Genomic DNA, 25,753 nt, shown 5'->3' on the forward strand with positions numbered 1-25,753 from the left:
ACCTAACAGCACCTGACACATCACATGGCAAAAACTACTGTACTATAAAACATTGTGACATGATTTAAAAAGACGTGTTCATAAATCTTTGACACAAGTCAACGCTTTGTTGTTTGTCACGTATTCAAGTTTCTATACGCAGATTTGTTTTATAAACCATTTCATATATTTAAGTGAATTATTTCTAGAGAGTGCCTGGTATATTGAGTCATATCTTATCATATTTTATTTGAAATGAAAAGATCATTCTGTCTTTAATGCTGTGCACTTAAATTTTATTATCCCCTGCCAAGGAGGAATCATTGACTAAAATAAGTGGCTACTCAATAGGAAATTCCTTTCATTTTCCCATAGTAAATGAATGACTCTTATGATGCATTACAAACTGTATTTACTGTGTTAAGTTGCCAAATATTTTACAGATTTTTTGCATGCCTGTTTGACCAATTGTGAGTGTCATTAAAAAATTAAACCTAATGTATCTTTGTAAGGTATGTTATTTCATGCAATGTATTTTTTTTTGTCTTTTAACTAATGTTTTTTAAACTGGAATGATGTGCAGAGTGCGGTCATGTGTCAGCAGGTTGGATTTTATCACAATAAGAGCTTAGGCATGTGCAGGTTTAACCTTTAAAGAGTTAACCCTCAAAAAAGGCTGCCTAATTTCGACAGTTAGACGTGTTTCGGCAGTTTTATATCTTCAATCCAATCTCTCATTAAATGAGGAACTTTGATATTTGATTTGATGGCTGATATTTAGAGCCTGAAGAAAAGGTTTAATATAAGACTTCTTGTGAAAATGCAAGTGAGAAAAAAGAAAAAAGTGAGTAAAATTAGTTTGATGTTTTAAATGGGACATTTCACAAGACTTTTTTAAGATGTCAAATCTTTGGTGTCCCCAGAGTACATATAGTTTTAGCTCAACATACCCCACATAAAATTATTATTATAGCATGTTAAAAATGCCACTTTGTAGGTGTGAGCAAAAATGTGCCGTTTTGGCCAATGTGCCGTGTCCTTTAAAATGCAAATGAGCTGATGAAATGCAAACACTGATCAAAATGATGGTGATTTGTTGAAATTGAAACTCAGTTGTGCTTTCATTAATTTTTTATCTCTCTTTCTCTGCACTAAATGGCAGTCCCGTGGTTGGATAGTGCAGGTTAAGGGCCGGTATTATTATAATAAGATCCACTTATTATGAGAACATTAGGGGAGCTAATTTTTCACATGCTTGCAGGGAATAGTTTACCAAAACTAAGTTACTGGGTTGTTCATTTTTACATTTTCTAAGTCAATAGAAGCACTTTTCATGGTATGTCCTCTTTAAATGGTTAATTTGTCTGTCTCTATGCTGTAGAATCATGGCCTGTAAATAGCAGTGAAGACGTAAAACCAAACTCTAAAGCTGGAGGAAGAAGTGGAAATGGCGTTAAAGGTGTGAAGTCTCGAGTGCCCCGTGCTGCTACATCCCGAGCAGAGAAGATTTGGCCTGGAGGAGTCATCCCTTACGTCATAGGTGGCAACTTTACTGGTAAGAGACCAAGGTGTGTGCATGTGTATACCCTGTCGGGCATGCTGGCATACGGATATTGTAATAACGTGAAGATTTTTGTGTTTCTTAGGTAGTCAGAGGGCGATGTTAAAACAGGCAATGAGACACTGGGAGAAACAAACATGCGTGACCTTCATTGAGAAAACCGACGAGGAGAGTTACATTGTTTTCACCTATAGACCATGCGGGTGCGTATCTGTGTTTTTCCCCAAGGAAATAATGGAAATAAGGGACATACATGTCCTTCATCATCAAAGCACACAGGAAAATTAATTTTTTGCAAAAGAATAAAAATTTAAATGGACACAAATAAGATTATTTTTTATATATAATCTATAAAATCAGTGTGGAAGGCATATCTTAGATGATCTGGTTTTGGGAGAATCTGATGAAAATGATGTGAGTTTATTGCAGACAGGTATTTTGGCCAATCTGAGAATAGTTTGTGAGAGATCTGATAGTTTAGAAAGCTGAACACTTCTAGATATCACAGTGAAGAGATCTCATCTGATTTTTCTTTCCTTTGGGATCTCTAGTTTCCACACAGAGATTTGTGTCTTGAACACGTATTCAATGTTAAAAGGTTGAGTAAAACTCAATGAAACACACACTTAGATACTCGACTTTCATTTGTTATGTGAGTGTATCCTGTAAGGTGTGTGTGTGTGTGTGTGTATGTGTTTGTTTGCGAGAGCTAGGGAGTGAGTGTCGGCTGAGACGACTGCAGTCGGCCTTGCTTTCCTTCCTGCCCCGTTACCACGGTGAGCGAACCGCCTATTGTTCTTAGGAATGGAATCCTAACAGCGTGTTAACAAGGAAGAGAGCGAGAAAAGGAAAGACGGAAATCACATAAGTCTAGATAAACATTTTGGCAGCTTGGTGTTGTTCATATGTGAAACCTTTGCTTTTGACTGATCATGTGATCACATGGAATCGACACATAAATCGATAAGAAAAAAAATGTAACCACTCACAGAAGTGTTATCAGTCAATTAACGTTTTTCAGTTGTGTATACGGATGGAAATCGGGGATATGAAAGGTCTTTTTAGTGAAAGGTTGGATTGAGAGGTACTGGTGGAAAGGGCACAGAGAGGTGAATTGAAATACTGAATCAGATTCAGAGATTACAAAGAAAAACACCATTGACAGAAGGGCAAGAGTAGATTATATCCGAGCAGACAGAGGTAGAAGAGAGCATTACATAATATTATCCATCTACCACTCATATCTATTATAATAATCAAAGTGCATCAGTCTGCAATGAACTACTAGACAGGCAAACATTTAACAAAGCCTTTTGTATGTAAAAGTGACTGATCTTGCATAAACCTGCATTAAATGTAAAGGTTTTGAATGTTGCATATGTGTAAATTTATTAACAGGCTACATTCATATTTTTATTTAGGTTTTAGTATAACATCTTACGGATCTCTCTGTGTTTATCTGTGTGTGTAATCCACACTATCGTTGGCTATGAAATGAGGGATTAATGTTCTAATCCACGTTATAAATAGACCGACTGGAATTGAGATTACTGCTTTGTGTTTGAGTATGTGAGACACCTAAATGAAGACTGTTAAGTTTTCATCTGAATTCCCAAACTTTGACATAACAACCTCTCTGTGGCTCAGCAGGTGTATGTGTTTTAGGATTAAAAGGACTACGCACTGTGTCACTTTTAAAGGTGCAGTGTGTAGCTTTCAGCACCATCTAGCAGGGAGATTGTGAATTGCAACCAAAGGCTCAGTCCACCTTTCACCGAAACGCATAGAGAAGCTACAGTAGCCACCACAGGACAAACATGTTGTTGTCTAAGACAAAATACCGTGGTGATAAAACACGCTCTGTAGAGCAGTTTGTCCATTTAGGGCTACTGTAGAAACATGGCGGCACAAAATGGCGACTTACATGTAAGTGGACCCCCATGGTGTATGTAGATAAAAACACAACAGTTCATTATGTAAAGTCTTTATACACCACTAATAATAAAGTTATGTATATAATAGTGCATTTCTGTCATTAGATCCTTTTAAAAGTTACACACTGCACCTTTAAGGATCTGTTGATAAAATAATATAAGTCTATGAGACCATGGCATGCTCAAGATGTGTATATCTGTGGTAGGGATATGGTAAACACCTTAATCCTGTTTTCCACATTATGTTAAACATAACAACATGGTACAGTATCTGACAGAAACATGCATGTCAGTCTGTTTTTTACAGTGTTTTGTTGTGAGTTACAGTGATTTTACTGTTAATGATATTTTTACTACAAGTTTGCTCTCTTCAAAGCTGATACCATCAATTATATGGTATAAACTGAAGTTCACGAAACACACTGAAATGAGACAGTCTAGCATACGGCGATCCATAATTGCCCCTGTCAACTGGTCACAGTAGAGACATTTCTGACTTATTAAAATAAATATGGAATAAAATATAGAAAATATGACACATTTATGCGGATTAAAGGGATAGTTCGGCCAAAAATTATATTAAACCCACGATTTACTCACATTTTCAGTTATTTTAGAAAATGTTTTAGATCTTTCAGTTCATTAAATGTGAAGTTATGGGGTCCACATCCTTCAATTCCAAAAAATATGCATCTATCCTTCACAAAATAAATCCAAACGGCTCCACGATGATAAAGAAAGGCCTTCTGAGGGTAATCCGCGCCGTTTTGTTGTAGTAATATACACATTTAAAACTTTATAAACGAAAATAAATTCCTTCCGGTAATGTGCCATCTTAGTCGCATCCGCATTCAGGATGAGGAGGTTTCTGTGCTGCTGCTCTGTGGCCCGGACCTCCGAATTTGTCATACGTCACTAAGACAAATTCCCACACTATATACTCTCTCCTGAATACAGAGGAGTCTAAGATGGCAGCGCTACAGGAAGCAAGTTATTTTCGTTTATAAAGTTTTAAATATGGATATTTCTACAACAACACCATGCGGATTACCCTGAGAAGACCTTTGTTTATCATCCTGGAGCCGTTTGGATTTCTTTAGGGAAGGATATATGCACATTTTTTGGACTAAAAGGACGTGGACTTTACTGTTTAGCAGTATATATATATATACTCATGCAAACATACTAAAACAATGTAAAGGACCTTTTTCTTTCAAATACACACTTTAAATATTTTTGTTTATTTTAAAATATCAAGCCATTATATTCAGCTGTTACAGGCACTCATTGAATCTCAGGATAACCGCATCTGTCAAGAAACCTTTCTTTCTATAGGTGGTTTCTTCGGATGCATGTGCGTTGCCGCGGTTAAGCGTCTGGACGGAACTTAACTTCCGCTCTCTGTTTAATGGTCTGGCTAGTGGCTACCTGAACTCTGGAACAAATACCTCCTCGAAAATAACAAATGTTTTGGTTTCCTAAAGAAGGGGGGAGACAGGGATCATGGATCACTGCTTTGTAAAGGGAGGTTTGGCAGCCAATCTGTAGTTAACATTGTATACATTATATAGTACACATTTTACACAGTAACATTAGCTCAGTTTATTTTTTTATACAATTTAGCTATGATTTAAACTAAGATAATCTAATTGGTATATTTTCCTTCTTGTCAAAAATAAACTACTCTTAAAGGACTCTATTGTTATTGTATTCTTTGTAGAAGTGTACTGGAAGTTACGTTTGTTCAGTGAAAGCCGTTTATGGTTATGTTGTTACTGCTAAAACCGTCTATAGACGATTCAACTAATCACAGCCTTCGAATTGGGACAAGCTTTTGTCTCTCTAATGCAAGTTTTTGCACTGGCACATAATCAGAAGTGAACAATGTGTGCTTATTTGTCGTTCAGGAAACAACACAGTAAGAATCTGAGTGTTGACCTCAGGTTACCCTAAACACAGTTAATCGGCTCTCATCATTTCAAGTCACCCTAGCTCACCCCACAACAACACTCCACAGCTCATCGCTCACCACCCCCTAAGAATAACATTCATCACATAATCATAATCTGCACTGTACACAAGTGGGATGAGCCAACATGTCAGAGTTTAATGTTTTCCTTTTTTGATTCTCAAGGTGTTGCTCCTACGTTGGTCGTCGCGGCAACGGTCCCCAGGCAATATCTATTGGAAAGAACTGTGACAAGTTTGGCATTGTTGTTCACGAACTTGGCCATGTAATTGGCTTTTGGCACGAGCACACGCGACCGGACCGTGATGATCACGTGACTATCATCAGAGACAACATCCAACCTGGTACTACGATAACCATGACTTATGTTTTTACTGTATATCCTGTCAGGTGCCTTCTATTAAGATACAACCATGAGAATGCAGTTGTCATTCTTGTTTTATTCAGGGTTCCCACGGGTCCTTGAAAGTTTGTGAATCTGGGGGAAATAATTCAAGGCCCTGGGAAGTTTTTGAAAACATACATGCATAGATACAGGTCATTGAAAGTGCTTGAATCTATTTTATGCAAGAAGTTTTCTGGAAGTGTATTGTAGGATAATATAATAAAAATTCTAGACTTTTTAAGCACACATGCTAAACCATTCACTTTAAATGCTTATATCTTCTGTATGCGAATGTTGATTCATACGAAAATGCTTTTTTGCATAGTTTTGTTTGACAAATGAAAAGTCTCAGGTTACTTATGTAACTGTTGTTCCCTGAGAAAGGAACGAGACGCTGCGTCTCCTTTGCCATACTTCCTGTGTCCATGTAACGCCGTCGTTGGCAATATTTCAGATAGTGATATACTTCCTGGCTCCCGCGTCACCCTGTCTTTGTCGTTAACCCTCACCATTGGTTGAATTTGATATACACATTCAGACGCACTTACCCCTGGAAGCGTCCCCAAAGTGTCACCGCAGTGATGCAGTGCAAGTTCCCTCGAAAGGGAACTGTAACAATGTATCTTAAAAGGTAACATTGCTCTCACTTGAAATATGTCCCCACATTTAGTCCTTGAATTTGAGGGTATTGGACCTGGAAAGTCATTGAAAGGTCCTTGAATTTGAAATTAACTAAGGTGTGGGAACCCTGTTCATAGTGCTACATACGGTACACACAGTGTATGTTCATATACAATACACCATTTAGTTATAAACAGGAAGAACACCTGCTTTTTACATTCCATGTGATTTATTTTCAGTTTAGTTTATTTACAGTAGGTATTCGAGTTGCTCCTGCTAAGCTGTTGTGTGAAAAGAGCAATTCAAGTGTCAGTATCTAGTAAATACTGATCCAAAGATCTGTTTAAATATGTCTGTATGTGTATATACTCAGGTCAGGAGTATAACTTCATCAAGATGGAACCAGGGGATGTAAACTCTCTGGGTGAGCCGTATGATTTTGACAGCATCATGCATTATGCCAGAAACACTTTTTCCAGGTGAGACTTTTACTTCTTTGTCTCTCTGTGTCAGATAACAAAAACAAACTCGCAGAATTTCACACTTTGTAATTGAATTCAGACGTCTCTAGACAAATGATCAAAATGGTTTTCCATTGTATTTCTCTTCCCTAGAGGAATGTTTCTGGACACAATTCTTCCCTCTCGTGATGAGAACGGTGTTAGGCCGGCTATCGGCCAGAGAACTAGACTCAGCAAAGGAGACATATCCCAGGCCAAGAAACTGTACAGATGCCCAGGTATGTTTGTGTGAGTGAAAATGAAAGATGACACAGGGTGTAAACTAAAAGAAGATGATCTCATTTTATGGGCAGAGGAAAGTGTCCCTAGATAATATTGTGTGTGTGTGGATGTGTAAGTGCGTTTCCTTACATGATATCATTTGTTTTTGTCAGTTTAATGATGCATGTGTGCTTGAATCTCACTTAGAAGAGGGAAGAGGGCCACCCTGAAATTTCAGGGAAAGAGAGCATGGTGGGATACTTTCGCTGTACTGTCTGTGTGCAAGTATGCGTGTGGCATTAGTGTATGTTTCTTCAGTGCTGTATTGTGTATTGTGCACTTGTGACGATTGTGTTTCAGTGTGTAAATTCATATCACATGACCTATTTTACATACAAAGACATTTACAACTCTACAAAGGAAGAGTTAATCATTTTCTCTCATGCGTCATGTCAACCTCATCCATTTCCATGAAAAAGAACAGCTTGGACAATATACTGTACTTTTGCATTTAATGGAAAAAAAGTGATATATTCAGATAAACTATTCCCAAAAGAACAAAGTTCATATCTTTGGTGTTACATACAGTACAGACTGTCAATCAAAGTTTAGTCTAGAATAAGGATGGTTGTTTTTTATCACAGAGAGTTTACCAAGCCAAAGATAACAGCTTATCTGACGTAAGACTCGAAACAGCATGGTTGTGTGACTCTGAATCTTTGAAATCCATACCCAAACGCATCTCCATATGCAGCCGCTGTCCAATTAGCTGTGATGAAAAGCAGAGGCCTTTTAAAAGTTTGGCCAACTGCTACATCAGTAATTGGGAGAAACGTTTGGCAAACGTTTGCTGCAGATTTAGCTTCTCTTCAACCGAGAATCTGCTCTTCAGTTTTGCCCCGTTTGGCTCCCGAGATCTCATTAGATCAGTCAATAGGTCTTTGTTACATTATTGTGGCTGTGTTTTCCCAAGTTTTGAGGTTGAATAACTTGAACAGCTGGTTATTTTAAAGAAAAACCTGAATAAACTTTAAGTTAATGGTATGAATCAAAAGATCACCCACTGAATCTGTCAAAACACTGATATTTTATATTCTAAACACTACTTGAACAACAAAATATAACTTTCATTAACTTTCTGACCCCATTTCTGTTACCTTGTTATGTGTATGTAACCCACTCATTCATCATATTGTCTCATTTACTCCAGCATGTGGTGAAACGCTGCAGGACTCAGTGGGGAATTTCTCATCTCCAGGATACCCAAACGGATACCCATCGTATACACACTGTGTTTGGAGGATCTCCGTCACACCTGGGGAGAAGGTAGGACACCGCTGCTGTTAGTGACTTCACAAAGGTTCATTGCACAGCTCTCTATGCGTTTGTATCTGAAATTTGCAATCACTTTCTTTCTGTAAAAGTAATTGATCAAATACGTAAAAAAGATAAAACAGTTGTCACTGGGGCAGTACTATCCAAAATGGTACACCTGTGTACCCTATTTACCGCTAGAGCAGTGGTCTTCACAATTTTTTTCATGAGAGCCACACTGATAGGGCAGAGTCAATAGGTGATCTGCCTTTACCTCAAAGTATCAAAAGTTACTTCCGGTCATAAATAGCACATCTGCTTATCAATCTGTCAATCTGTTGCAATGCAATAAATATGAGAATGAATCATTTTTTATTATTTACCAGTCAAATTTGCAACGGAGACAAGAGGATTTCCCTTAATGACAAAAACAAGATTTTCTCTTAATTTTATGTGGCGCTGCACAGAACGATTAACATTACTTTGCCGCGAGAGCAATTCGAAAGCATAACAAGCAGTCTGATCTCACGGTACTTTGATGTCATATTACAATCGCACTGCATGCGATTGAACACACTTATCGATGTGCATGTTAATATAACGGGTATGGTTTTCTAACAAAGTTAGCGTCCGGAGCAGAAAAGACAGAATAAGTGCATACCTGCATGATCATATCACTGTATTATTTACTTGATATAATGCGGCCACAAATTAAAGCTTGCCCAGCTGTATGCGGCTTGCGAGCCGTACAATGGAAAACACTGTGCTACAGGATGCATACTAGTACATTAAAGGTATTGAAGAGCTCAGATGCAAAAGCCGCCAAACGTCACCTCCATTAAAATGAGATGATGATATTGATTGATGTTCTTGGGACATATTGGTTCGTCCAATACTTCAAATTCGTTTCAAATCCGCTTAATCCCGGCCTTAGGCCACTCAGAAATGCCATTTTGTTGGCAGAATATGTTAAACGCCACAATGATTTTTCAGCAATTCTGCTAAGTGCACAGAAGAAGAATTGGATGCAAGGTGCAAGATTTTTCTCTTAACCTGATAAGGAACACTGGGCCGTACACGGTACACCCCCTCCCTTGCACATGAGACTGCATTACGTCATTGTAACTTTGAAGCATTACATTTTCAAAATATACGGTCATGCGGCACATCGTTTAGCAGTCATAAAACTGTAATCTAATTGTTAGTTACCTGAACCGGGCGACGCCGATTTAGGATATTTACTTACCTTCAAAATCTTCCCTTTATCCGCTTCGGTGAAATTGTCCAAAACAAATTGTTCATAAATCCCCAAAAGTCCAAGGAAATGGAATATCCAAGCCTTTTAAACCCAAAACGATTTGTTCATCTCACAATCTTGACGTTTCTGACCGAATTACGATATAAATACTGTATACAATTAGTTTACTAACGGACATTCGTTCGAATCTCACTTTTCATTCACGATTTATAATGAATGTACTCGGATGTCACGTTTATTGTGCAATGTCTGAGGAACAAATACGCCCCTTGTGGAATTTCAGCCGTTCCATAAGAGGTTAAAGGAGGTTTACAAATATATTAATATATTGACCGAATGTGTGCGCCTTTTACCTTTATTCAGAAAGGACAGTGAAGAGTGATGCAGGGCTCTGAACCGGTTCAAGGAACGAAAACGAAAACCGGAAACGAACGAAATTTTAACAGGAACAAAAACGAAAACGAAAACAAAATCAATTTTAATTGTTCTGAACAGAAACGTTTATTTAAAATTACCATTAACCGGTTAATAACGTTATTTTATCGTTTTCAGTGACCAATCATGAATTGAACAGTACAACATGTGACTTTGACGCATCAAGCGTGAGTGACTTTGACACATAGCAAGAGTGAAATGCCCGCGCCGCAGTCATCGAGTCTCCGGCCCGATAGCATTTGTCTTAAATAACCACAAAGCTACCCATCAAATGTTCAGAGGTATGTTTAAGTTAAAACTTGCTTGGAAATATGAAGATGCAAACTGTAACTCAAAAAAGCCAGGGGACTTATACCACTGTCAATTACTTTTTAGATGGGTCGCCACCAAGAAATTCCTTTTCATTATTATTTTTCTTACGACAAGCTGTCTTAACAAGTCTGTCTGCAATATTAAAGGATGTGGGGGAGAAGTACAGTAGCCGGGATTCACTGAAGTAACTTACAGAGGCACATTTAACGTAAACATCCAGCAGAGTATGCTGCGGTTTCAACCAGTAAAAGACCGGCATAAAACACATAAAACGGGTCGTTTTTTTCAGCTGTTTATACTTAAAATTAATGCAGGTATTTCTTTTGTGGTTTTAACAATTAATGAAATGTTGAAGTTTATTTATATCATGTGTTATGTTATTATTTTTGTGTGAAAATTAGTCTGTATGCATGCATTTGTTAAAGTATAGCCTGAATTAAAATAACGTTATTAACCGGTATTTTTTCTAAGTAAACCGTTTTCGGAACGTAAATGTTCAATGAGGAACGCAAAACCGGAAACGTTAAAATATCGATTCTGCTCGGAGTGAAACGATTGCTAATTTTTTCCGTTTTTAAGCCCTGGAGTGATGTGGCATTCACAGTTGAAAAATCTGAACTTTGGCGGATATTCGCGCGGCGGTAACCAATTAGGAGCTTGCTCTAGTAGTGACGTGATTATGGGGAGCAGGCGGAGTCACAGAAGCTCCTCCCATGACGTGAATTTCCGCGTGAATGTCTCGAATGACTAGAATTTCACACACCAATGAAGCGAGGAAACTCAAAATGTTCAAGCGGCCAACTACCCGCGAATAGGGCATTTTTGCAGCCTTTACCGCGGCTGGTGGGAACGCCAGTTGACTGGAGACTTTTTTAGAAGTAGATATTTTTGCAAGTACTTAAATGGCTTTTTAGCTTTTTGGAGGGTACTATCCCAGTGATAGCTGCTGTTACATTTTTTAAGAGTGTATGGTTTTAATAAAAAAAAAAACTGTGAGGTTTGTTGTGCATGACAGCTGTGTGCTGCTCATTTCAGATAGTGTTAAACTTCACCACTATGGACCTGTACAAGAGCAGCCTGTGCTGGTATGACTACATTGAGGTTCGTGATGGATACTGGAGGAAAGCGCCACTGCTGGGTACATACAAGAACCTTAAATGTTCTGTTATATACTTCTGATGTGCTTATGATTCGACATCTTGTGTGTGTGTGTATTTGTGTGCAGGTCGCTTCTGTGGTGATAAGATTCCAGAGGTTTTGGTCTCTACCGACAGTCGGATGTGGATTGAGTTCCGGAGTAGCAGCAACTGGGTTGGAAAGGGATTCGCAGCTGTTTATGAAGGTGTGCGTTTGTGTGCTACTATTTCTTGTAGTATTGCCTTGGTGTTTCATTTTAGTTCAAAAACACTGTGCATCTAGTTTTAATTGAGGTAATGGTGAACAAATTCTGTAGTCCCTGAAGGATTGGCCTGATCCAGAAAATTGGTTCAAGCTCCGAGCAAACATAGAAAATTTAGGCTGATTTGGGATGGAGGGGGACTGTTGAAAGTATTATCATTGTTGATGTAGACGGCTGTATGTATACACTTGCAAGATGATCAGGCTCCTTCCGACCCTGCTTTCATAAGCTGATGCCAACGTAAAAATCTAATTTACTCTACAATGTCTCTCTCTTTAGCGATATGCGGAGGAGAGATTAACAAGGACTCGGGACAAATTCAGTCTCCAAACTATCCAGATGACTACCGTCCATCTAAAGAGTGTGTGTGGAGGATAACTGTGTCTGAGGGCTACAGTGTGGGCCTTAGCTTTCAGGTCTTTGAGGTGAGATTGTTCTCCCATTATTTCCAGTTACTTATTTCATGTTTTTTGCGTTGCTTTGGGGCTTTTATAGTCTCTTTGCATTGTTCTCTCCCTCTTTTCTAATCTTTCATTCTGAGAGAAATTAAGTTAGGCTGAATTATGTTAACGTTTGTGTTACACATGCACAAATACGCATCACTGACGACTTGATTTTACTATAATGCTGCTGCAGATGTGTGAGCCAAAAAGCAGACATATTTGGTTATTTACACTAAAGCATCAGAATGTTGTTACAAGCCGCAAGCATGCATGTGCACCATTGTATGTATCAGTAGGTCAAAGGTGTGCATTGTTCAAGGGCAATAAAAACACACTCTCTCCCTTTGCATACACACATTCACACTTTCTTTTGCACGCATAAAGTCTATAAAGAGCAGGACGTGCACCAGACCCCGAGAGCCTGGCATATAGCACACACAGAGAGACGCCTGAGATCCTGTGATCCTGTTTTTATTGGATTGTTTCCTAGGCACTGACACCTAAAGTGCCGTTGACACGCTAAAGCCATTTACACATAATGTGCATATGTGCAGATTGAGAGGCATGACAACTGCGCGTACGACTACCTGGAGTTAAGAGACGGTTTATCTGAGACCAGCCCTCTGATTGGTCGATTCTGCGGCTATGATAAGCCCGAAGACATTCGAGCCACCTCAAACACCCTCTGGATGAAATTCGTGTCGGATGGGACAGTTAATAAAGCTGGCTTCGCTGCAAACTTCTTTAAAGGTAAAAACACACACACATTAGGAATTGGGGCTGTTTGTTTAAAGGAAAACCCCATCGTTTTTCAATATTTTACTATGCTCTTACCTCAATGCGAGCATTTTTAATCTTTGTACAGCACCTTGTCAATGTGTTAGCATTTAGCCTAGCCCCATTCATTCCTATGGCTCCAAACAGGGATGAATTTAGAAGCCACCAAACACTTCCATGTTTTCCCTATGTTACATGAGTAGTTACACGAGTAAGTGTGGTGGCACAAAATAAAACTTTTGTTTGGACCCATAGGAATGAATGGGGTTAGGCTAAATGCTAACACATTCAAGAAGCGCTGTACAAAGATTAAAAGTGCACGCATTAAAAAAGATAGGTATGTATTAATTTATCAAAGTTGAGGTAAGAACATAGTAAAATATTGTAAAACACTGGTGTTTTCCTTTAAGTGCGATTAACCATAAAAAATGTTTAATACAATCATGCACCTGACCGGTAAATACATGCATATATTTTTAAGTTTTATATCTTCATACAATGTATGTGTTAAAAATATGCACTCATAGCAGGTGATGATAAACAGGGACCCCTAAATCTGAGGTTTACACATGCATTCTTGCATTCAGTTTGGCTATTTTTACAGGTAGATTGATTGATATGACATAGATGTTGGACAAAGATTTCTATAGATATTGTAGATTAACAATGTTTAAACAGAAATGATTATTATGCAATTCATTCGATTAATTTGTCAGCACATCATATATTAATTGACTTAATGTTTCTCATCAATATACACTTTTAGTTAAAAATCTGTATTAAATTGCTGATTAAACCGTGTTGTGTTGGACACTGTCTATTAAATGACTTTACCCTGTGTATGTGTGTCATAAAACAGAGGAAGATGAGTGTCTGAAGCCAGATAATGGGGGCTGTGAGCAGAGATGTGTAAACACATTAGGAAGCTTCAAGTGTGCCTGTGATCCTGGATATGAACTGGCTCCTGACAAGAAGAGCTGTGAAGGTATGAGTTGAGTGTGTGTGTTTGTGTGTCTATGTGTAATCTTTCATATTTCAATTATAAATGGATACAAATGTCTAAATATGTGAGAACACAGCTATGCACAATTACGACAATTTTTTTTTATATGTGACCATATTATAACCATATTACAGTTTCAAAAATCTAATTCTGAGATAATGAGCATCAAAGTCTGATTTTAGCCATTCATTTCATTATGATTTCAATCTTTGATGTGACCTTATTCAATAAATATTAAAGATATGAACAAAAATAAATTTGACATAAGATTTTTAATAAGACAGGCAAATTTATTTTGTTGGCAGCCAGCAATCATTCGTCTGTAGCCTATTTAAAACAACAGCAAGAATTACGCTAACGTTAGCGGTTTTTATATCGTAAGTGCTGAGGGGTTAGTTGTAACACAGCGTTACAATTAACCCTATTGGGTCAAAATATTTTCAAGCCCACCAAAAAGTTGCTTAGAGCTGCAGACATATTTTAAAACGATGCTATGTTTTAGTCAACAGGACACTGATTAATATGACATAACATTGGATTTGTAATCTTACACACCCAACTTAGAAACCGAAAAAAAAAATATGATGAAAAAATTGACTTACATGCCACCAAAACACTCGTTAATCAATAACTCTCTGGAAAAACATTATACATTTCCAATAATTTGCGGGAGGTCGTCTTTTGGCAGCGTGAAAAAAATACCGGAAAACCAAAACGTTCAACCTTGTGCAACAGTCCGTGTTACAACTAACCACGCGTTCCCCGCGCACCCCTATACAGCCAGAAAAACTAAAGACCGAGCATGTTTTGAAAACTTTGTTCCCTTTCCTTCAGCTGCATGTGGAGGTTTGTTGACCAAGTTGAACGGCACAATCACAAGTCCCGGCTGGCCTAAAGAATACCCCCCAAATAAGAACTGCGTGTGGCAAGTGGTGGCCCCAACTCAGTACCGCATATCCATTCAGTTTGAAACCTTTGAACTAGAGGGAAATGAGGTGAGAACACAGCGTGAGAGAACGTATATTTGTTTACATAGCACGTATGAAGATGTATGAGCGTATTATTCATGTATTTCATTTGCGCAGGTGTGCAAGTACGACTACGTTGAGGTGCGGAGCGGTTTGTCATCTGACTCTAAACTTCATGGGAAATACTGCGGTACAGAGGTTCCTGAGGTCATTACCTCCCAGTACAACAACATGCGGATCGAGTTCAAATCGGACAACACGGTCTCCAAGAAAGGCTTCAAGGTTCACTTTTTCTCTGGTAAGACCGACCACCTTTTAGCTATGTTTTGCCGTCTTCATCAAAGCTGGCTTGTGCCGTGTAAATGATACTTACAGTGTAAATTGTCAAAGCTTTTTAAACACATGACTGTGATGAACAAGAAGTTCTAGGGGTTTGTGTAGAAACTCTTGGGAACAGATTGTAAAAATGTATTAATCCAAATGCTGGAATCTGGAATTCTGTTTGCTCTCAAATCATTCCTGTGCCTGTGGTTTTTGATGTGGTTTTTAATATTGTACTATTACTGTATTATTTTTATTTATATAATAAAGGGATAGTTCACCCAAAAATTCTCATGTTATTACAAGCGTATATAAATTTTGTTGTTTTGATGAACACAAAGGGAGATATTTTGAGAAATATTTGTAACTAAACCATTAATCGACCCCATTTACTTCCATAGTATTCTTTTTTCCTACTGTGGGAGTCAATGGGGTCCACAAATGGTTTGGTTACAAACATTTCTCAAAATATCTTCCTTTGTGTTCATCAGAACAAAAAAATGTTTACGGATTTGTAACAACATAAGATTGAGTAAATGATTACAGAATTTTCATTTTTTGGGTGTACTATCTCTTTAAGATGAATATTTTACAGTATAAGATGCTGTAAGAGATTCATACATTTTTCTTCTGCCACTGAATCTTATGGCGCTTTTCCAATGCATTCCACGGTTTGGTTTGGGTCAGGTCGAGTCAGCTCACCTCACTTTGGATTGGTTAGCTTTTCCATCGAGTTTATTATCACTTCGGAGTGGGAGGGATTATAGGCGTGTCGTTATATTTGCGCTGCTTACTGCTGTGACATCATACAAGTGAGAGCGTCGTTGTACATTCCCATACATTCATTTATTTCTTAGTCCACCACAAAATTTTAATTGCCCACCACAAATAGATGTTTACACATCGCGTTTATCACTACCTCTGTCTCACATGACGTATCTGTATAAAAACCCGTGGCGTTAGTCGACGCGCTCCGCTGAGCCTCATTTAACTCATTCACCGCCAGCCTTTTTGAGAAAAGTTGCCCACCTGCATTTTTGTGATTTTAACAAAATTTTCACAAAATTCCTTGCAGGAAAAATTATTTTCTATAAATATTAGGGCTGTCAAAATTAACGCGTTAATAACGCGTTAACGCAAATTCATTTTAACGCCACTAATTTTATTAACGGAGATTAACGCAACGCGCAATTTCTGTTTGACCCTTGGTCCAGCCCATAGTTGAATGAACAGAGACGCAGACAAATGTGACTATCTCTAAATGAGTAAAAGGTTTTCATAGAAATAAGAACATTAAGCAAATCGTCTACCAAATCCAATGCTCTAAATGCTCGTTGGACATCTGATATGATCTTTATTTATGCGTCTGAGAGGTGTAACGTTACCGTCCTCCTAATGCTTAATCTAATACAAAAATGCGGCTCAATTCATTGTGGTTTCGCTTTTATGCATGACTTATAAAATAGACTGCAGGACTTGCTTGATCTTAAAATAGTCATTAAGAGAGTCATTAAAGTTCGGTACCTGATTAATGTTAAAGAGTTATTAAGAGCGACAAGACTCAAAAGCGATCCCCTCACGCTGACTGACTGACATCTGAAGCGCGTGCACAACCTGGATATATAGACATCTACACAAAATTACAGTTTTACAAATATCTGTTTTTATAAGAATTCACGAAGTTAGGATCTATAATCTGTTATGTCTTAAGTAAATGTTTGGTTAACTGTTGGGTAAAAATATCTGATGTGTAACATTATATTAGATCACTTAGATTTTAAGCAGTCTGTCACAATGTCAATCAAACAAAAGGAAAAAAGTTGAACATACATTGATGATGTTTTTGCTTTGTGTGTGCTAAATCTATTAGTTTTATCAGTGATTTTAAGGTATTGATGTGGTAATATAATGTATGGATGTGGTAATTTTTGTGGTAATTTGACTCTTTCAACTTCAAACACGTGTAGTTCTGTCATATTTTGTTATATTTCAACAAATCATGCATTGTTCTATGTTTTAATAGAGAATGTCAAAATGTGAACAACTATTTTTTTTTTTAAATTTGCTAATTCTGACTCAACTTGCCAGCACAGGTCACAAATGATGCAGCAGCAAACAAAAATGGAGAAAGAAAAATCTTCTTAAAGGAAAATTCGTATACAAAACAATGGCTGATGATTCTGTTAAAATGTAAACAGGCTGTTGTTAACATACATTTGCATAAAGCATCTATATATATGATTAGAATATTAAAAACCTGAAAAGTGTTAAATTAGGGTAAATTTAGAATGGATAAAAATGTGCGATTAATTTGCGATTAATCGCAGTTAACTCATGAAATCCTGCGATTAATCTAGATTAATTTTTTTAATCTATTGACAGCCCTAATAAATATATAAACATACAAATTATATCAAATTAAAGAACACACCCTCTGCTTTCAAACAAACAATAAACAAACAAACAAAATGGGGAAAAAATGTTTCATTATATATTTACTTTTTCTACTTAATTTAACACTGAAATATGGATATTTCTCTTCAAAAATACAACATTTTGAGCAAAAAGCTTAAAAAATTTCGTTTTTGTAAAGAAATTTATGTTAGAGATCAGACTCAGAATGACTATCAAACATAAACGCAGTTAAAATAAACCATTAACTCTTTTTAACTTCCGTTTTTGATAAATTCGTTTTGGCGCCATCTGGTGGATAAAAGCGGTTACACTTTCACTTTGAAATTCATCCAGAAAGGCACATTTATTAGTTAAATATGAACTCATAAATGACGAGATAACTCGTCAATGGCGGTGAATGAGTTAAGTTGCATTTAAAGCCTATATGCAAATGAATGTGCTGCCACAAACTGCAAGTCTGAAACAAAAACTGTTATGATGTTCCTGATTCACAACCTGTGGATGTTTTTTACCACTAAAAGGGAGTTTAGGAACTTATAACAGAGCACAGATGACAACATGTTTGCTCGAGACAGCGCAAGCTAGCATGAAGGTAAAGCTTATTTTTTTTACATTATAGCGGTGACGCTGGTAGTGCCGATTCTCTCAGACCAATCAGTGATTTACAGTTTTTTCGCGTCACGTTTTGGTATCAGTTCAGGTTGCTTGGAACCCGACCGAGGTGGTACTATAAAAAGTATCGGGTACTACGTACTGCACCCAGTGGAAAGCCCCCAAAAGTAAGCTGACCCGACCCAATCTAAACCAAACCAAACCGTGGGGTACTATGCAATGGAAAAGTGCCATTAGACCACCACCATCTCTTCAACCAACCACATGCCCTCTCTCTAAAGACAACCAATGTAAAGTCAGCAAACCATACATTTTCAAGGCCAATAGGCAGCGACATTTATGACTGGCTACTTTTCAGAAAATAATTGCTTACAGCTTCAACACAACTGGCACTTGCTGTTAGCTAAACCACAAACAGAGGCTACCATCTGATTAGTCATCTGTTTGTATTTGGGCCTTCATGATATATTTCTGTATAACTGGAATGCACAAATGAACGCTTAATGCACACATGTGGAATGGGTACCCTGTGTCTGCAGTGTGCGTGAGCGTCGTAATGAGTTATAATAGTGTCTCTCTCATTGTCCGGAAAGACCTGAGGGTTGGATTTTACTGGCTCAGTGCCTGCAGACTTAGGAAGCTCCCTAGAACGCTCCCGCACACTCCTCGCCAGTGGGAGAGATTGAGCCCAGGAAGTCCAGAACTGGATAAAAGACGAGATTTATTTATAGTGTAAAAGCAAGATTAAAAAGTGCCTAGAGAGTGTGAAAAAACGCCTCATGTTCATCTCGGATCGCTTTATCGCTTCTGTGGCACTGGAACTGTGAAATGACAGACAGGTTTTGAAGGGAGTAGAATGTTTTGCAGATGTTGCAACAAAGTTGGACTTTTGTTATCTGTTAATCCTTAAGGACATAATAAAACATATACAAAATTAATTGAAAACAATATGAAAAAAGTGTGGTTACTACAAGAAAAAATACTTGTGGTCTTTGTACTGTGGCTAGACTCTCATCATTTGTCACAGATTGGTTTGTATGATGCTGTATGGCTGGTGGTTTTGATCAGTGGTAGACATTTAAAAATGAGCATAATTAACATTAGAGACATTTTTGGTTTACATTTGTGAATATGTGGCACACACACAAAATATGCATGTCACTTTTAACTCCATACAACTACCTAACTTTTTCATTTTCGTTTGCGTCCCTGATCCCGTACAGTACAAATGAATTTTACAATTGTACAAATAATATGTATAAGAGTATTTCAAAGTCAGTTTACTTTATGAACCGCACTTTGTGTTTGACATACAGTACTGTGCAAAAGTCTTATGCTGCGTTCACACCAGCCGCGGTAGAGGTGATTTCAATGTTAAGTCAATGTGAAGACGCGATGACGCGCTTCTGGAGGTCTCGTGGCGCGAATGAGCAGTTTAGCGCGGCGCAGTAGATGCGATTCCGTCTAATTCGCACGAATTGAGCGTTGCCACGGGAAACGCGCAAGTTGAAAATGTTTTACTTTGGCGGAAAAGCGCACCGCGTTAACCAATCAGGAGCTTGCTCTAGTAGTGACGTGATTACAGGTGAGTCGCAGGAGCTTCTCCCATGACGCGAATTTCCGCGTGAATATATCGATGACTAGAATTTCACGCGCGGCTTTCACGCGTAAATAAAGGGAGTAAACTCAAAATGTTCGAGCGGCAAACTAGATGCGGTAGATGCGAATTTTACACCTCAAACGCGCCTGGTTTGAAGCCACAGTTAGGCCACCACCATACTTTTAGAAGTTTTAATGTTCATCCATATAAATTTTTAAATCTATTTTATTAAAGGAATATTCCATTTTCTTAAAGGGAAAATCCAGATAATTTGCTCACCACCATGTCATCCGGGGTGTTGATGTCTTTCTTTGTTCGGTCGAGAAGAAATTATGTTTTTTGAGGAAAACATTGCAGGATTTTTCTCATTTTAATGGACTTTAATAGACACCAACAATTAACACTTAACTCAACACGTAACAGTTTTTTTCAACGGAGTTTCAAAGGACTATAAACAATCCCAAACGAGGCATTAGGGTCTTATCTAGCGAAACAATTGTCATTTTGACAAGAAAAATAACAAATATACACTTTTAAAGCACAACTTTTCGTCTAGATCCGGTCCAGCAGGACCTAACGTAAATGCGTAGTGACGTAGCGAGGTCACGTGTTACATATATAAAACGCACATTTGCGGACCATTGTAAACAATAAACTGACACAAAGACATTAATTAGTATCAGTTGACATACAACAACGTAGGAACGGTCCTGTTTCAACACACTTGTAAACACTGGGGCGGAGTTTCGCGTTCGTCTTCTGTGACCTCTTGACGTCATGACGTATTGCGTGGGGTCACGCTGGCGCATCACGACCGGATCTAGACGAGAGGTTGTGCTTTAAAAGTGTATATATTTGTTATTTTTCTTGTCAAAAATGACAATCGTTTTGCCCTTATGCCTCATTTGGGATTGTTTATAGTCCTTTGAAACTCAGTTGAAAAAAACTGTTACATGTTGAGTTAAGTGTTAATTGTTGGTGTCTCTCAAAGTCCATTAAAATGAGAAAAATCCTGCAATGGTTCCTCAAAAAACATAATTTCTTCTCGACTGAACAAAGAAAGACATCAACATTTTGGATGACATGGTGGTGAGTAAATTATCTGGATTTTTCTTTTAAGAAAATGGAATATTCCTTTAAGATACAAACAGAAAATACAGGAAATATGCACACAGGCATTGTCGGTGTTTAGTATGACGCTTGAGCGTTTTTGAGCAGAATGAAGTAAAAATACAAATTTCTTTAAAATTAGAAATTAGGATTTAATCTTATTTAGGTTTCAGAGATCCTGCAGTTTCCTGCTATTGCTCAAGTGGAAGGGCAGTTTACCCTAAAAACACATCAGTTTACATTTTTATACGGTTTTTAATACTATATACATTTCCTGTATTTTCTGGATGTATTCTATTAAAGAGACTGAGAAACAATTATATGATCAATTTAACATTGCAAATCAACAAATCTAATTCTGGCATGGTGGCCTAAGACTTTTGAACAGTAATTTATAACTTTAAATCTATAGAATAAAAATGGATAAAATCTGATCATATCTGTGTTTTCGTATTTGTAAATAAGGCCCTTAGCATTGCTATGCTGAAATTCACAGTTCATTTCTGTTGCCAGTCACATATCACAGGCCTGTATCATCTATTAGAAGATTTCACTAGAGAAAACTTAAGAATTCTTATCTGAAATCTCTTGATGTTATATGGTGTATCATGAAATTCACAACATCCTCCTTTTGCTCCCATTGAACTGACTGTTCATTCCTTGTCTTTTTTCACCACAGATAAAGATGAATGTTCGAAGGATAACGGCGGATGCCAGCACGAGTGCATCAACACTATCGGCAGCTACGTGTGTCAGTGCCGCAACGGCTTTATATTGCATGAGAACAAACACGACTGCAAAGAAGGTATGTACAGGTTCTCGCAAACAGTAAAGATAATAGTGGCCAGCTGAAGTGTGAGGGTAGTCATCCGGTCGTGAAGCGTCCAGCATGTGTAAGCATGCACTCTGTTGATGTGTGCTACAGTACATTCTGCTGAGGATGAGTGAAAAGCCACAGACCTTGAAAAAACTTGCAACTCTCGCCTCAGCATATAAGATGCAGAGTAATGTCATTTTCGGCCAATCTTCTTCCAACTTCTTTTCTTTCCAACTCTAGTTTGTCTCTTAACCATCAATAACTGTCAAAATACCATCATAGTGTGAGTCATATTTATTCATGCTTTTAAAGAGGTCATATCTCTGGGAACTGATTAGATCATTCCAGTCCGACCTTCGAGTATGTACGGCACATTTCGGCTTGTTTTGTGAACCTGTCACGCTATTAGAGGCCATTATTGAGGGATGGGGCAGCTGTTGTATAATTGAAACTGCATGTCTGCTTACAGCTGACACACAGTTTGCAGCAAAGCACTTTACAGCAAAGTTTTTATTTTACACGCAAAAAGAACATCACACAGAAGTCTGAAAGGTATAGGACAGCAAAAAACAACCCATTTAATTCAAACGACCAAACTAAAAACATATGTAAATGTATAATATAGCTACTTTAATATATAACAATAAGAAGAGGTAATGATGTCAGCTTCAGTAATGTAAAGATTCTAAATTCAAATACTATAAACTTTTAGCAATTCTAAACTGCAAAAAATGACTTTCTTACTTAGTCTTTTTTTCTTGTTTTCAGTAGAAATATCTATAAGTTTTTAATAAAGATGTATTTTCTTGATGAGCAAAATTACCTAAGAAAATAAGTCTAGTTTTTAGACAAAAAATATACAATTTAAGTAACTTTGTGCTTAAAACAAGCAAAAATATCTGCCAATGGGGTGAGAAAATTTTCCTAGAATTAAGTGTTTAAGAAAAAAGAAATCTTATTTCAAGATTTTATTTTTTTGTTTGTTTTAAGCACAATTTTGTCTAAAAACTAGACTTATTTTCTTAGGTCATTTTGCTGTATTCACTGCAAAAAATTATTTTTAAGAAAAAAAAATCTTAGTCTTTTTGTCTTGTTTTTTTAGACAAAAAATAGCTTGCCCCATTTGCAGATTTTTTTTGCTTGTTTTATGCACAAAATCACTTAAATTTGATATGTTTGGATTTAAAAAGGGTCGTTTTCATAAATTAAGATGCTTTTTATCGATGAGCAAAATGACCCAAGAAAATTAGTCTAGTTTTTAGACCAAAAATATCAAATTTAAGTGATTTTGTGCATAAAAAAAGCAAGAAATATGCCAATTAATTTTTCTTGAATTTAGTGTTTAAGAAATGTTCAGATTTTTTGCTTGTTTTATGCACAAAATTTGATATTTTGGTCTAAAAACTAGACTTATTTTCTTGGATCGTTTTGCGCATCAAGAAAAAGCATCTTAATTTAAGAATTTTTTGATATTTTTACTGAAAACAAGACAAAAATACTTTTTCTTGAAAATCATTTTTTTGCAGTGTAATACCAGTCCATCTTGCTTATAATTTTTAAGATGCAATTTAAGAAACTTTGGACAATTACAAGCACAATAATAAATTAAAAAACTTTGTCCCGATAGTCTTTGAATTTTATACAACTTTTTTAAATATTCTTCATGTGAATCATGACATGAATGCAATGCAAAAATTTCTTGTTGCACTTACATTTTTAAGTTTAATCTACTTGAAATTACAATTGAAGAGTTTCGTTGCAAAACGAGATAACTCCGTTTTTTTATTTTTCAGAAATCTTGTTTTTTGGTTGTGCATTTCAATTAATATCAATTCAACTGCAGTTGGTTTGTTTGATTTAAACCTTCATAACTTAAAAAATACAGCTAAATAGCACCATAAAACAAAATAATAACATGATAACATAATAATAAACATGTTTTGACAAAAATGTTAAAGGTGCAGTGTGTAATTTTTAGAAGGATCTCTTGACAGAAATGCAAAATAATATACAAAACTATATTATCAAAGGTGTATTAAGACCATTCATAATGAACCGTTATGTGTTTATTACCTTAGAATGAGATGTTTTTATCTACATACACAGAGGGTCCCCTGACGTGGAAGTCGCCATTTTGGGCCGCCATGTTTCTACAGAAGCCCTTAACGGACAAACTTTTTTTACTAAGTTGTCTCAGATGATGACCTGTTTGTCCGGTGGTGGCTACAGTAGCTTCTCTATGTGTTTCAAAAGCCAGGGGTGAGCAGTGGACTGAGCCGTCTAGTGGTGAGCAATTCACAACCTCACCACTAGATGCCGCTAAAATTTACATACTGCACCTTTAAAAAATGGATTTATCTCGTTTTGCAAAGAAACTCTTCAATTAATTTCAACTTTCTTGACTAGTGAGGATTGGCTATAAATTATAAAAATAAAGTTGAAATAATTGATTAATTAATTAATTAATTAAAAACGTTTTTAAATTTATAGAAACTCCTTACTAGTCAAGAAAGTTGAAATAAATTGGAAATTCAAGTTGATTAAGTGCACTAAGGATTTTGTTACAGTGTGAGTGTTTGTGCAAATAATTGTTTGAATTACATTATAACAAAAGAAATCAGGTGACAAAACTACAAAAAGTGTTAAAGACATCTTCTTTTCAGCACTGTAGTTGTAAAAGGGCATTGGTTCTCTAGATCTCCACATGTTGAAGCATTTAGATGGTCTGTTAGTCAGACAGTGTCTCCCACTAAACTACGCCTTTCATACAAGCACTGTCAACCTCTAGCGCTGCTCAGCCCTGCAGGCCTTTTAACATTTTTGTGGGCTTGGGAAAGTTTAAAGCAGTGTGTGTGTGTGCGCGTGTATTTCTCTTTGAAAAGAAAAACAGCTAAACCTGAGGAGAAGAGGATAGAGATATTACCCTTTGAGCTCTAGAGTCAGGGTCAAGAAGTTAAATCAGCGGCATTCAGGAATACACACACACACCCTTTACTGTCTCAAGGCTGGCTCACTGATTCTGATTTTAAACATCTGGAGTTTCACAAAGCTTTAAAGTCTTAATCCTGCTTCTGTTTTCATTTTTCTTTGTGCATGTGTGTGTATTTCTTAATGGACTCTTACCAGCTATACTGTACTGGGTTGGCTAGTAACTTCCTAGAATACATACAGTACGGTATATCAGATGAAAATAAATGTAAACATTAATTGTGTCTGAGCCAGGCATGACACATACTATTAAGTTACATTAAATTTCTTTCATAACTAAGATTTTATCCCAGCCAGCACGATCAAGACAATGGACAGGACATGTTTTTGGTCACTTGGTATTCATTTCTGTCGGGCCTGATAGCTAGAAATCACATAACTCTGCATTTAACATCAGTTACAGTATGTTCTAATGGCTGTGATTATGTCACATCACAGAGCAGTTTCAAATTCTTTGTGTACAGACAAATTGCCTGGTTCGGATAAAGCGTAACAGAATCAAAAGAGCCATATGGTATCTTTAACTAGAACATATGGACCAGTCAGGATTTCTGATTGGCTCCTCTCTCTTTCTGATGATGTCGCTATAAATATAGCTGATTTAAGGATTTTTAGTAGACAGGAGCACCACATACTGCATAAAGTAGCTCCTAGGCTGATTTAACATACTTACAGGACTTACAGGAGTATAGGGTATGACCTACCAAGACTGTCAGAAAATAAGGTACAAAAACGTACAAAACTGTACACATTGAAATTGTAGGGGTACAAACACTTAACTATACCTTTAAAGGTACACAATACATCTAT

The 25,753-nt window shown here is 37.0% G+C and overlaps 1 protein-coding gene across 1 annotated transcript in view; it reads left to right on the forward strand.

Moving 5' to 3' along the window:
• The window catches only part of tll1 (tolloid-like 1), a 69,065-nt gene that overhangs the window by 24,760 nt on the left and 18,552 nt on the right, over positions 1-25,753 (forward strand). The window contains exons 5-18 of the mRNA XM_055205522.2: positions 1,361-1,534; positions 1,626-1,743; positions 5,609-5,787; positions 6,823-6,928; positions 7,064-7,188; positions 8,382-8,497; positions 11,526-11,628; positions 11,716-11,832; positions 12,169-12,314; positions 12,887-13,082; positions 13,969-14,094; positions 14,947-15,107; positions 15,198-15,378; positions 21,818-21,943. Coding sequence (XP_055061497.2) covers positions 1,361-1,534; positions 1,626-1,743; positions 5,609-5,787; positions 6,823-6,928; positions 7,064-7,188; positions 8,382-8,497; positions 11,526-11,628; positions 11,716-11,832; positions 12,169-12,314; positions 12,887-13,082; positions 13,969-14,094; positions 14,947-15,107; positions 15,198-15,378; positions 21,818-21,943 — 1,974 coding nt within the window. The remainder of the gene's footprint in view (positions 1-1,360; positions 1,535-1,625; positions 1,744-5,608; positions 5,788-6,822; positions 6,929-7,063; positions 7,189-8,381; positions 8,498-11,525; positions 11,629-11,715; positions 11,833-12,168; positions 12,315-12,886; positions 13,083-13,968; positions 14,095-14,946; positions 15,108-15,197; positions 15,379-21,817; positions 21,944-25,753) is intronic.

Source organism: Misgurnus anguillicaudatus, chromosome 3 (genome assembly GCF_027580225.2).
Source record: "Misgurnus anguillicaudatus chromosome 3, ASM2758022v2, whole genome shotgun sequence".
NCBI lineage: Eukaryota > Metazoa > Chordata > Actinopteri > Cypriniformes > Cobitidae > Misgurnus > Misgurnus anguillicaudatus.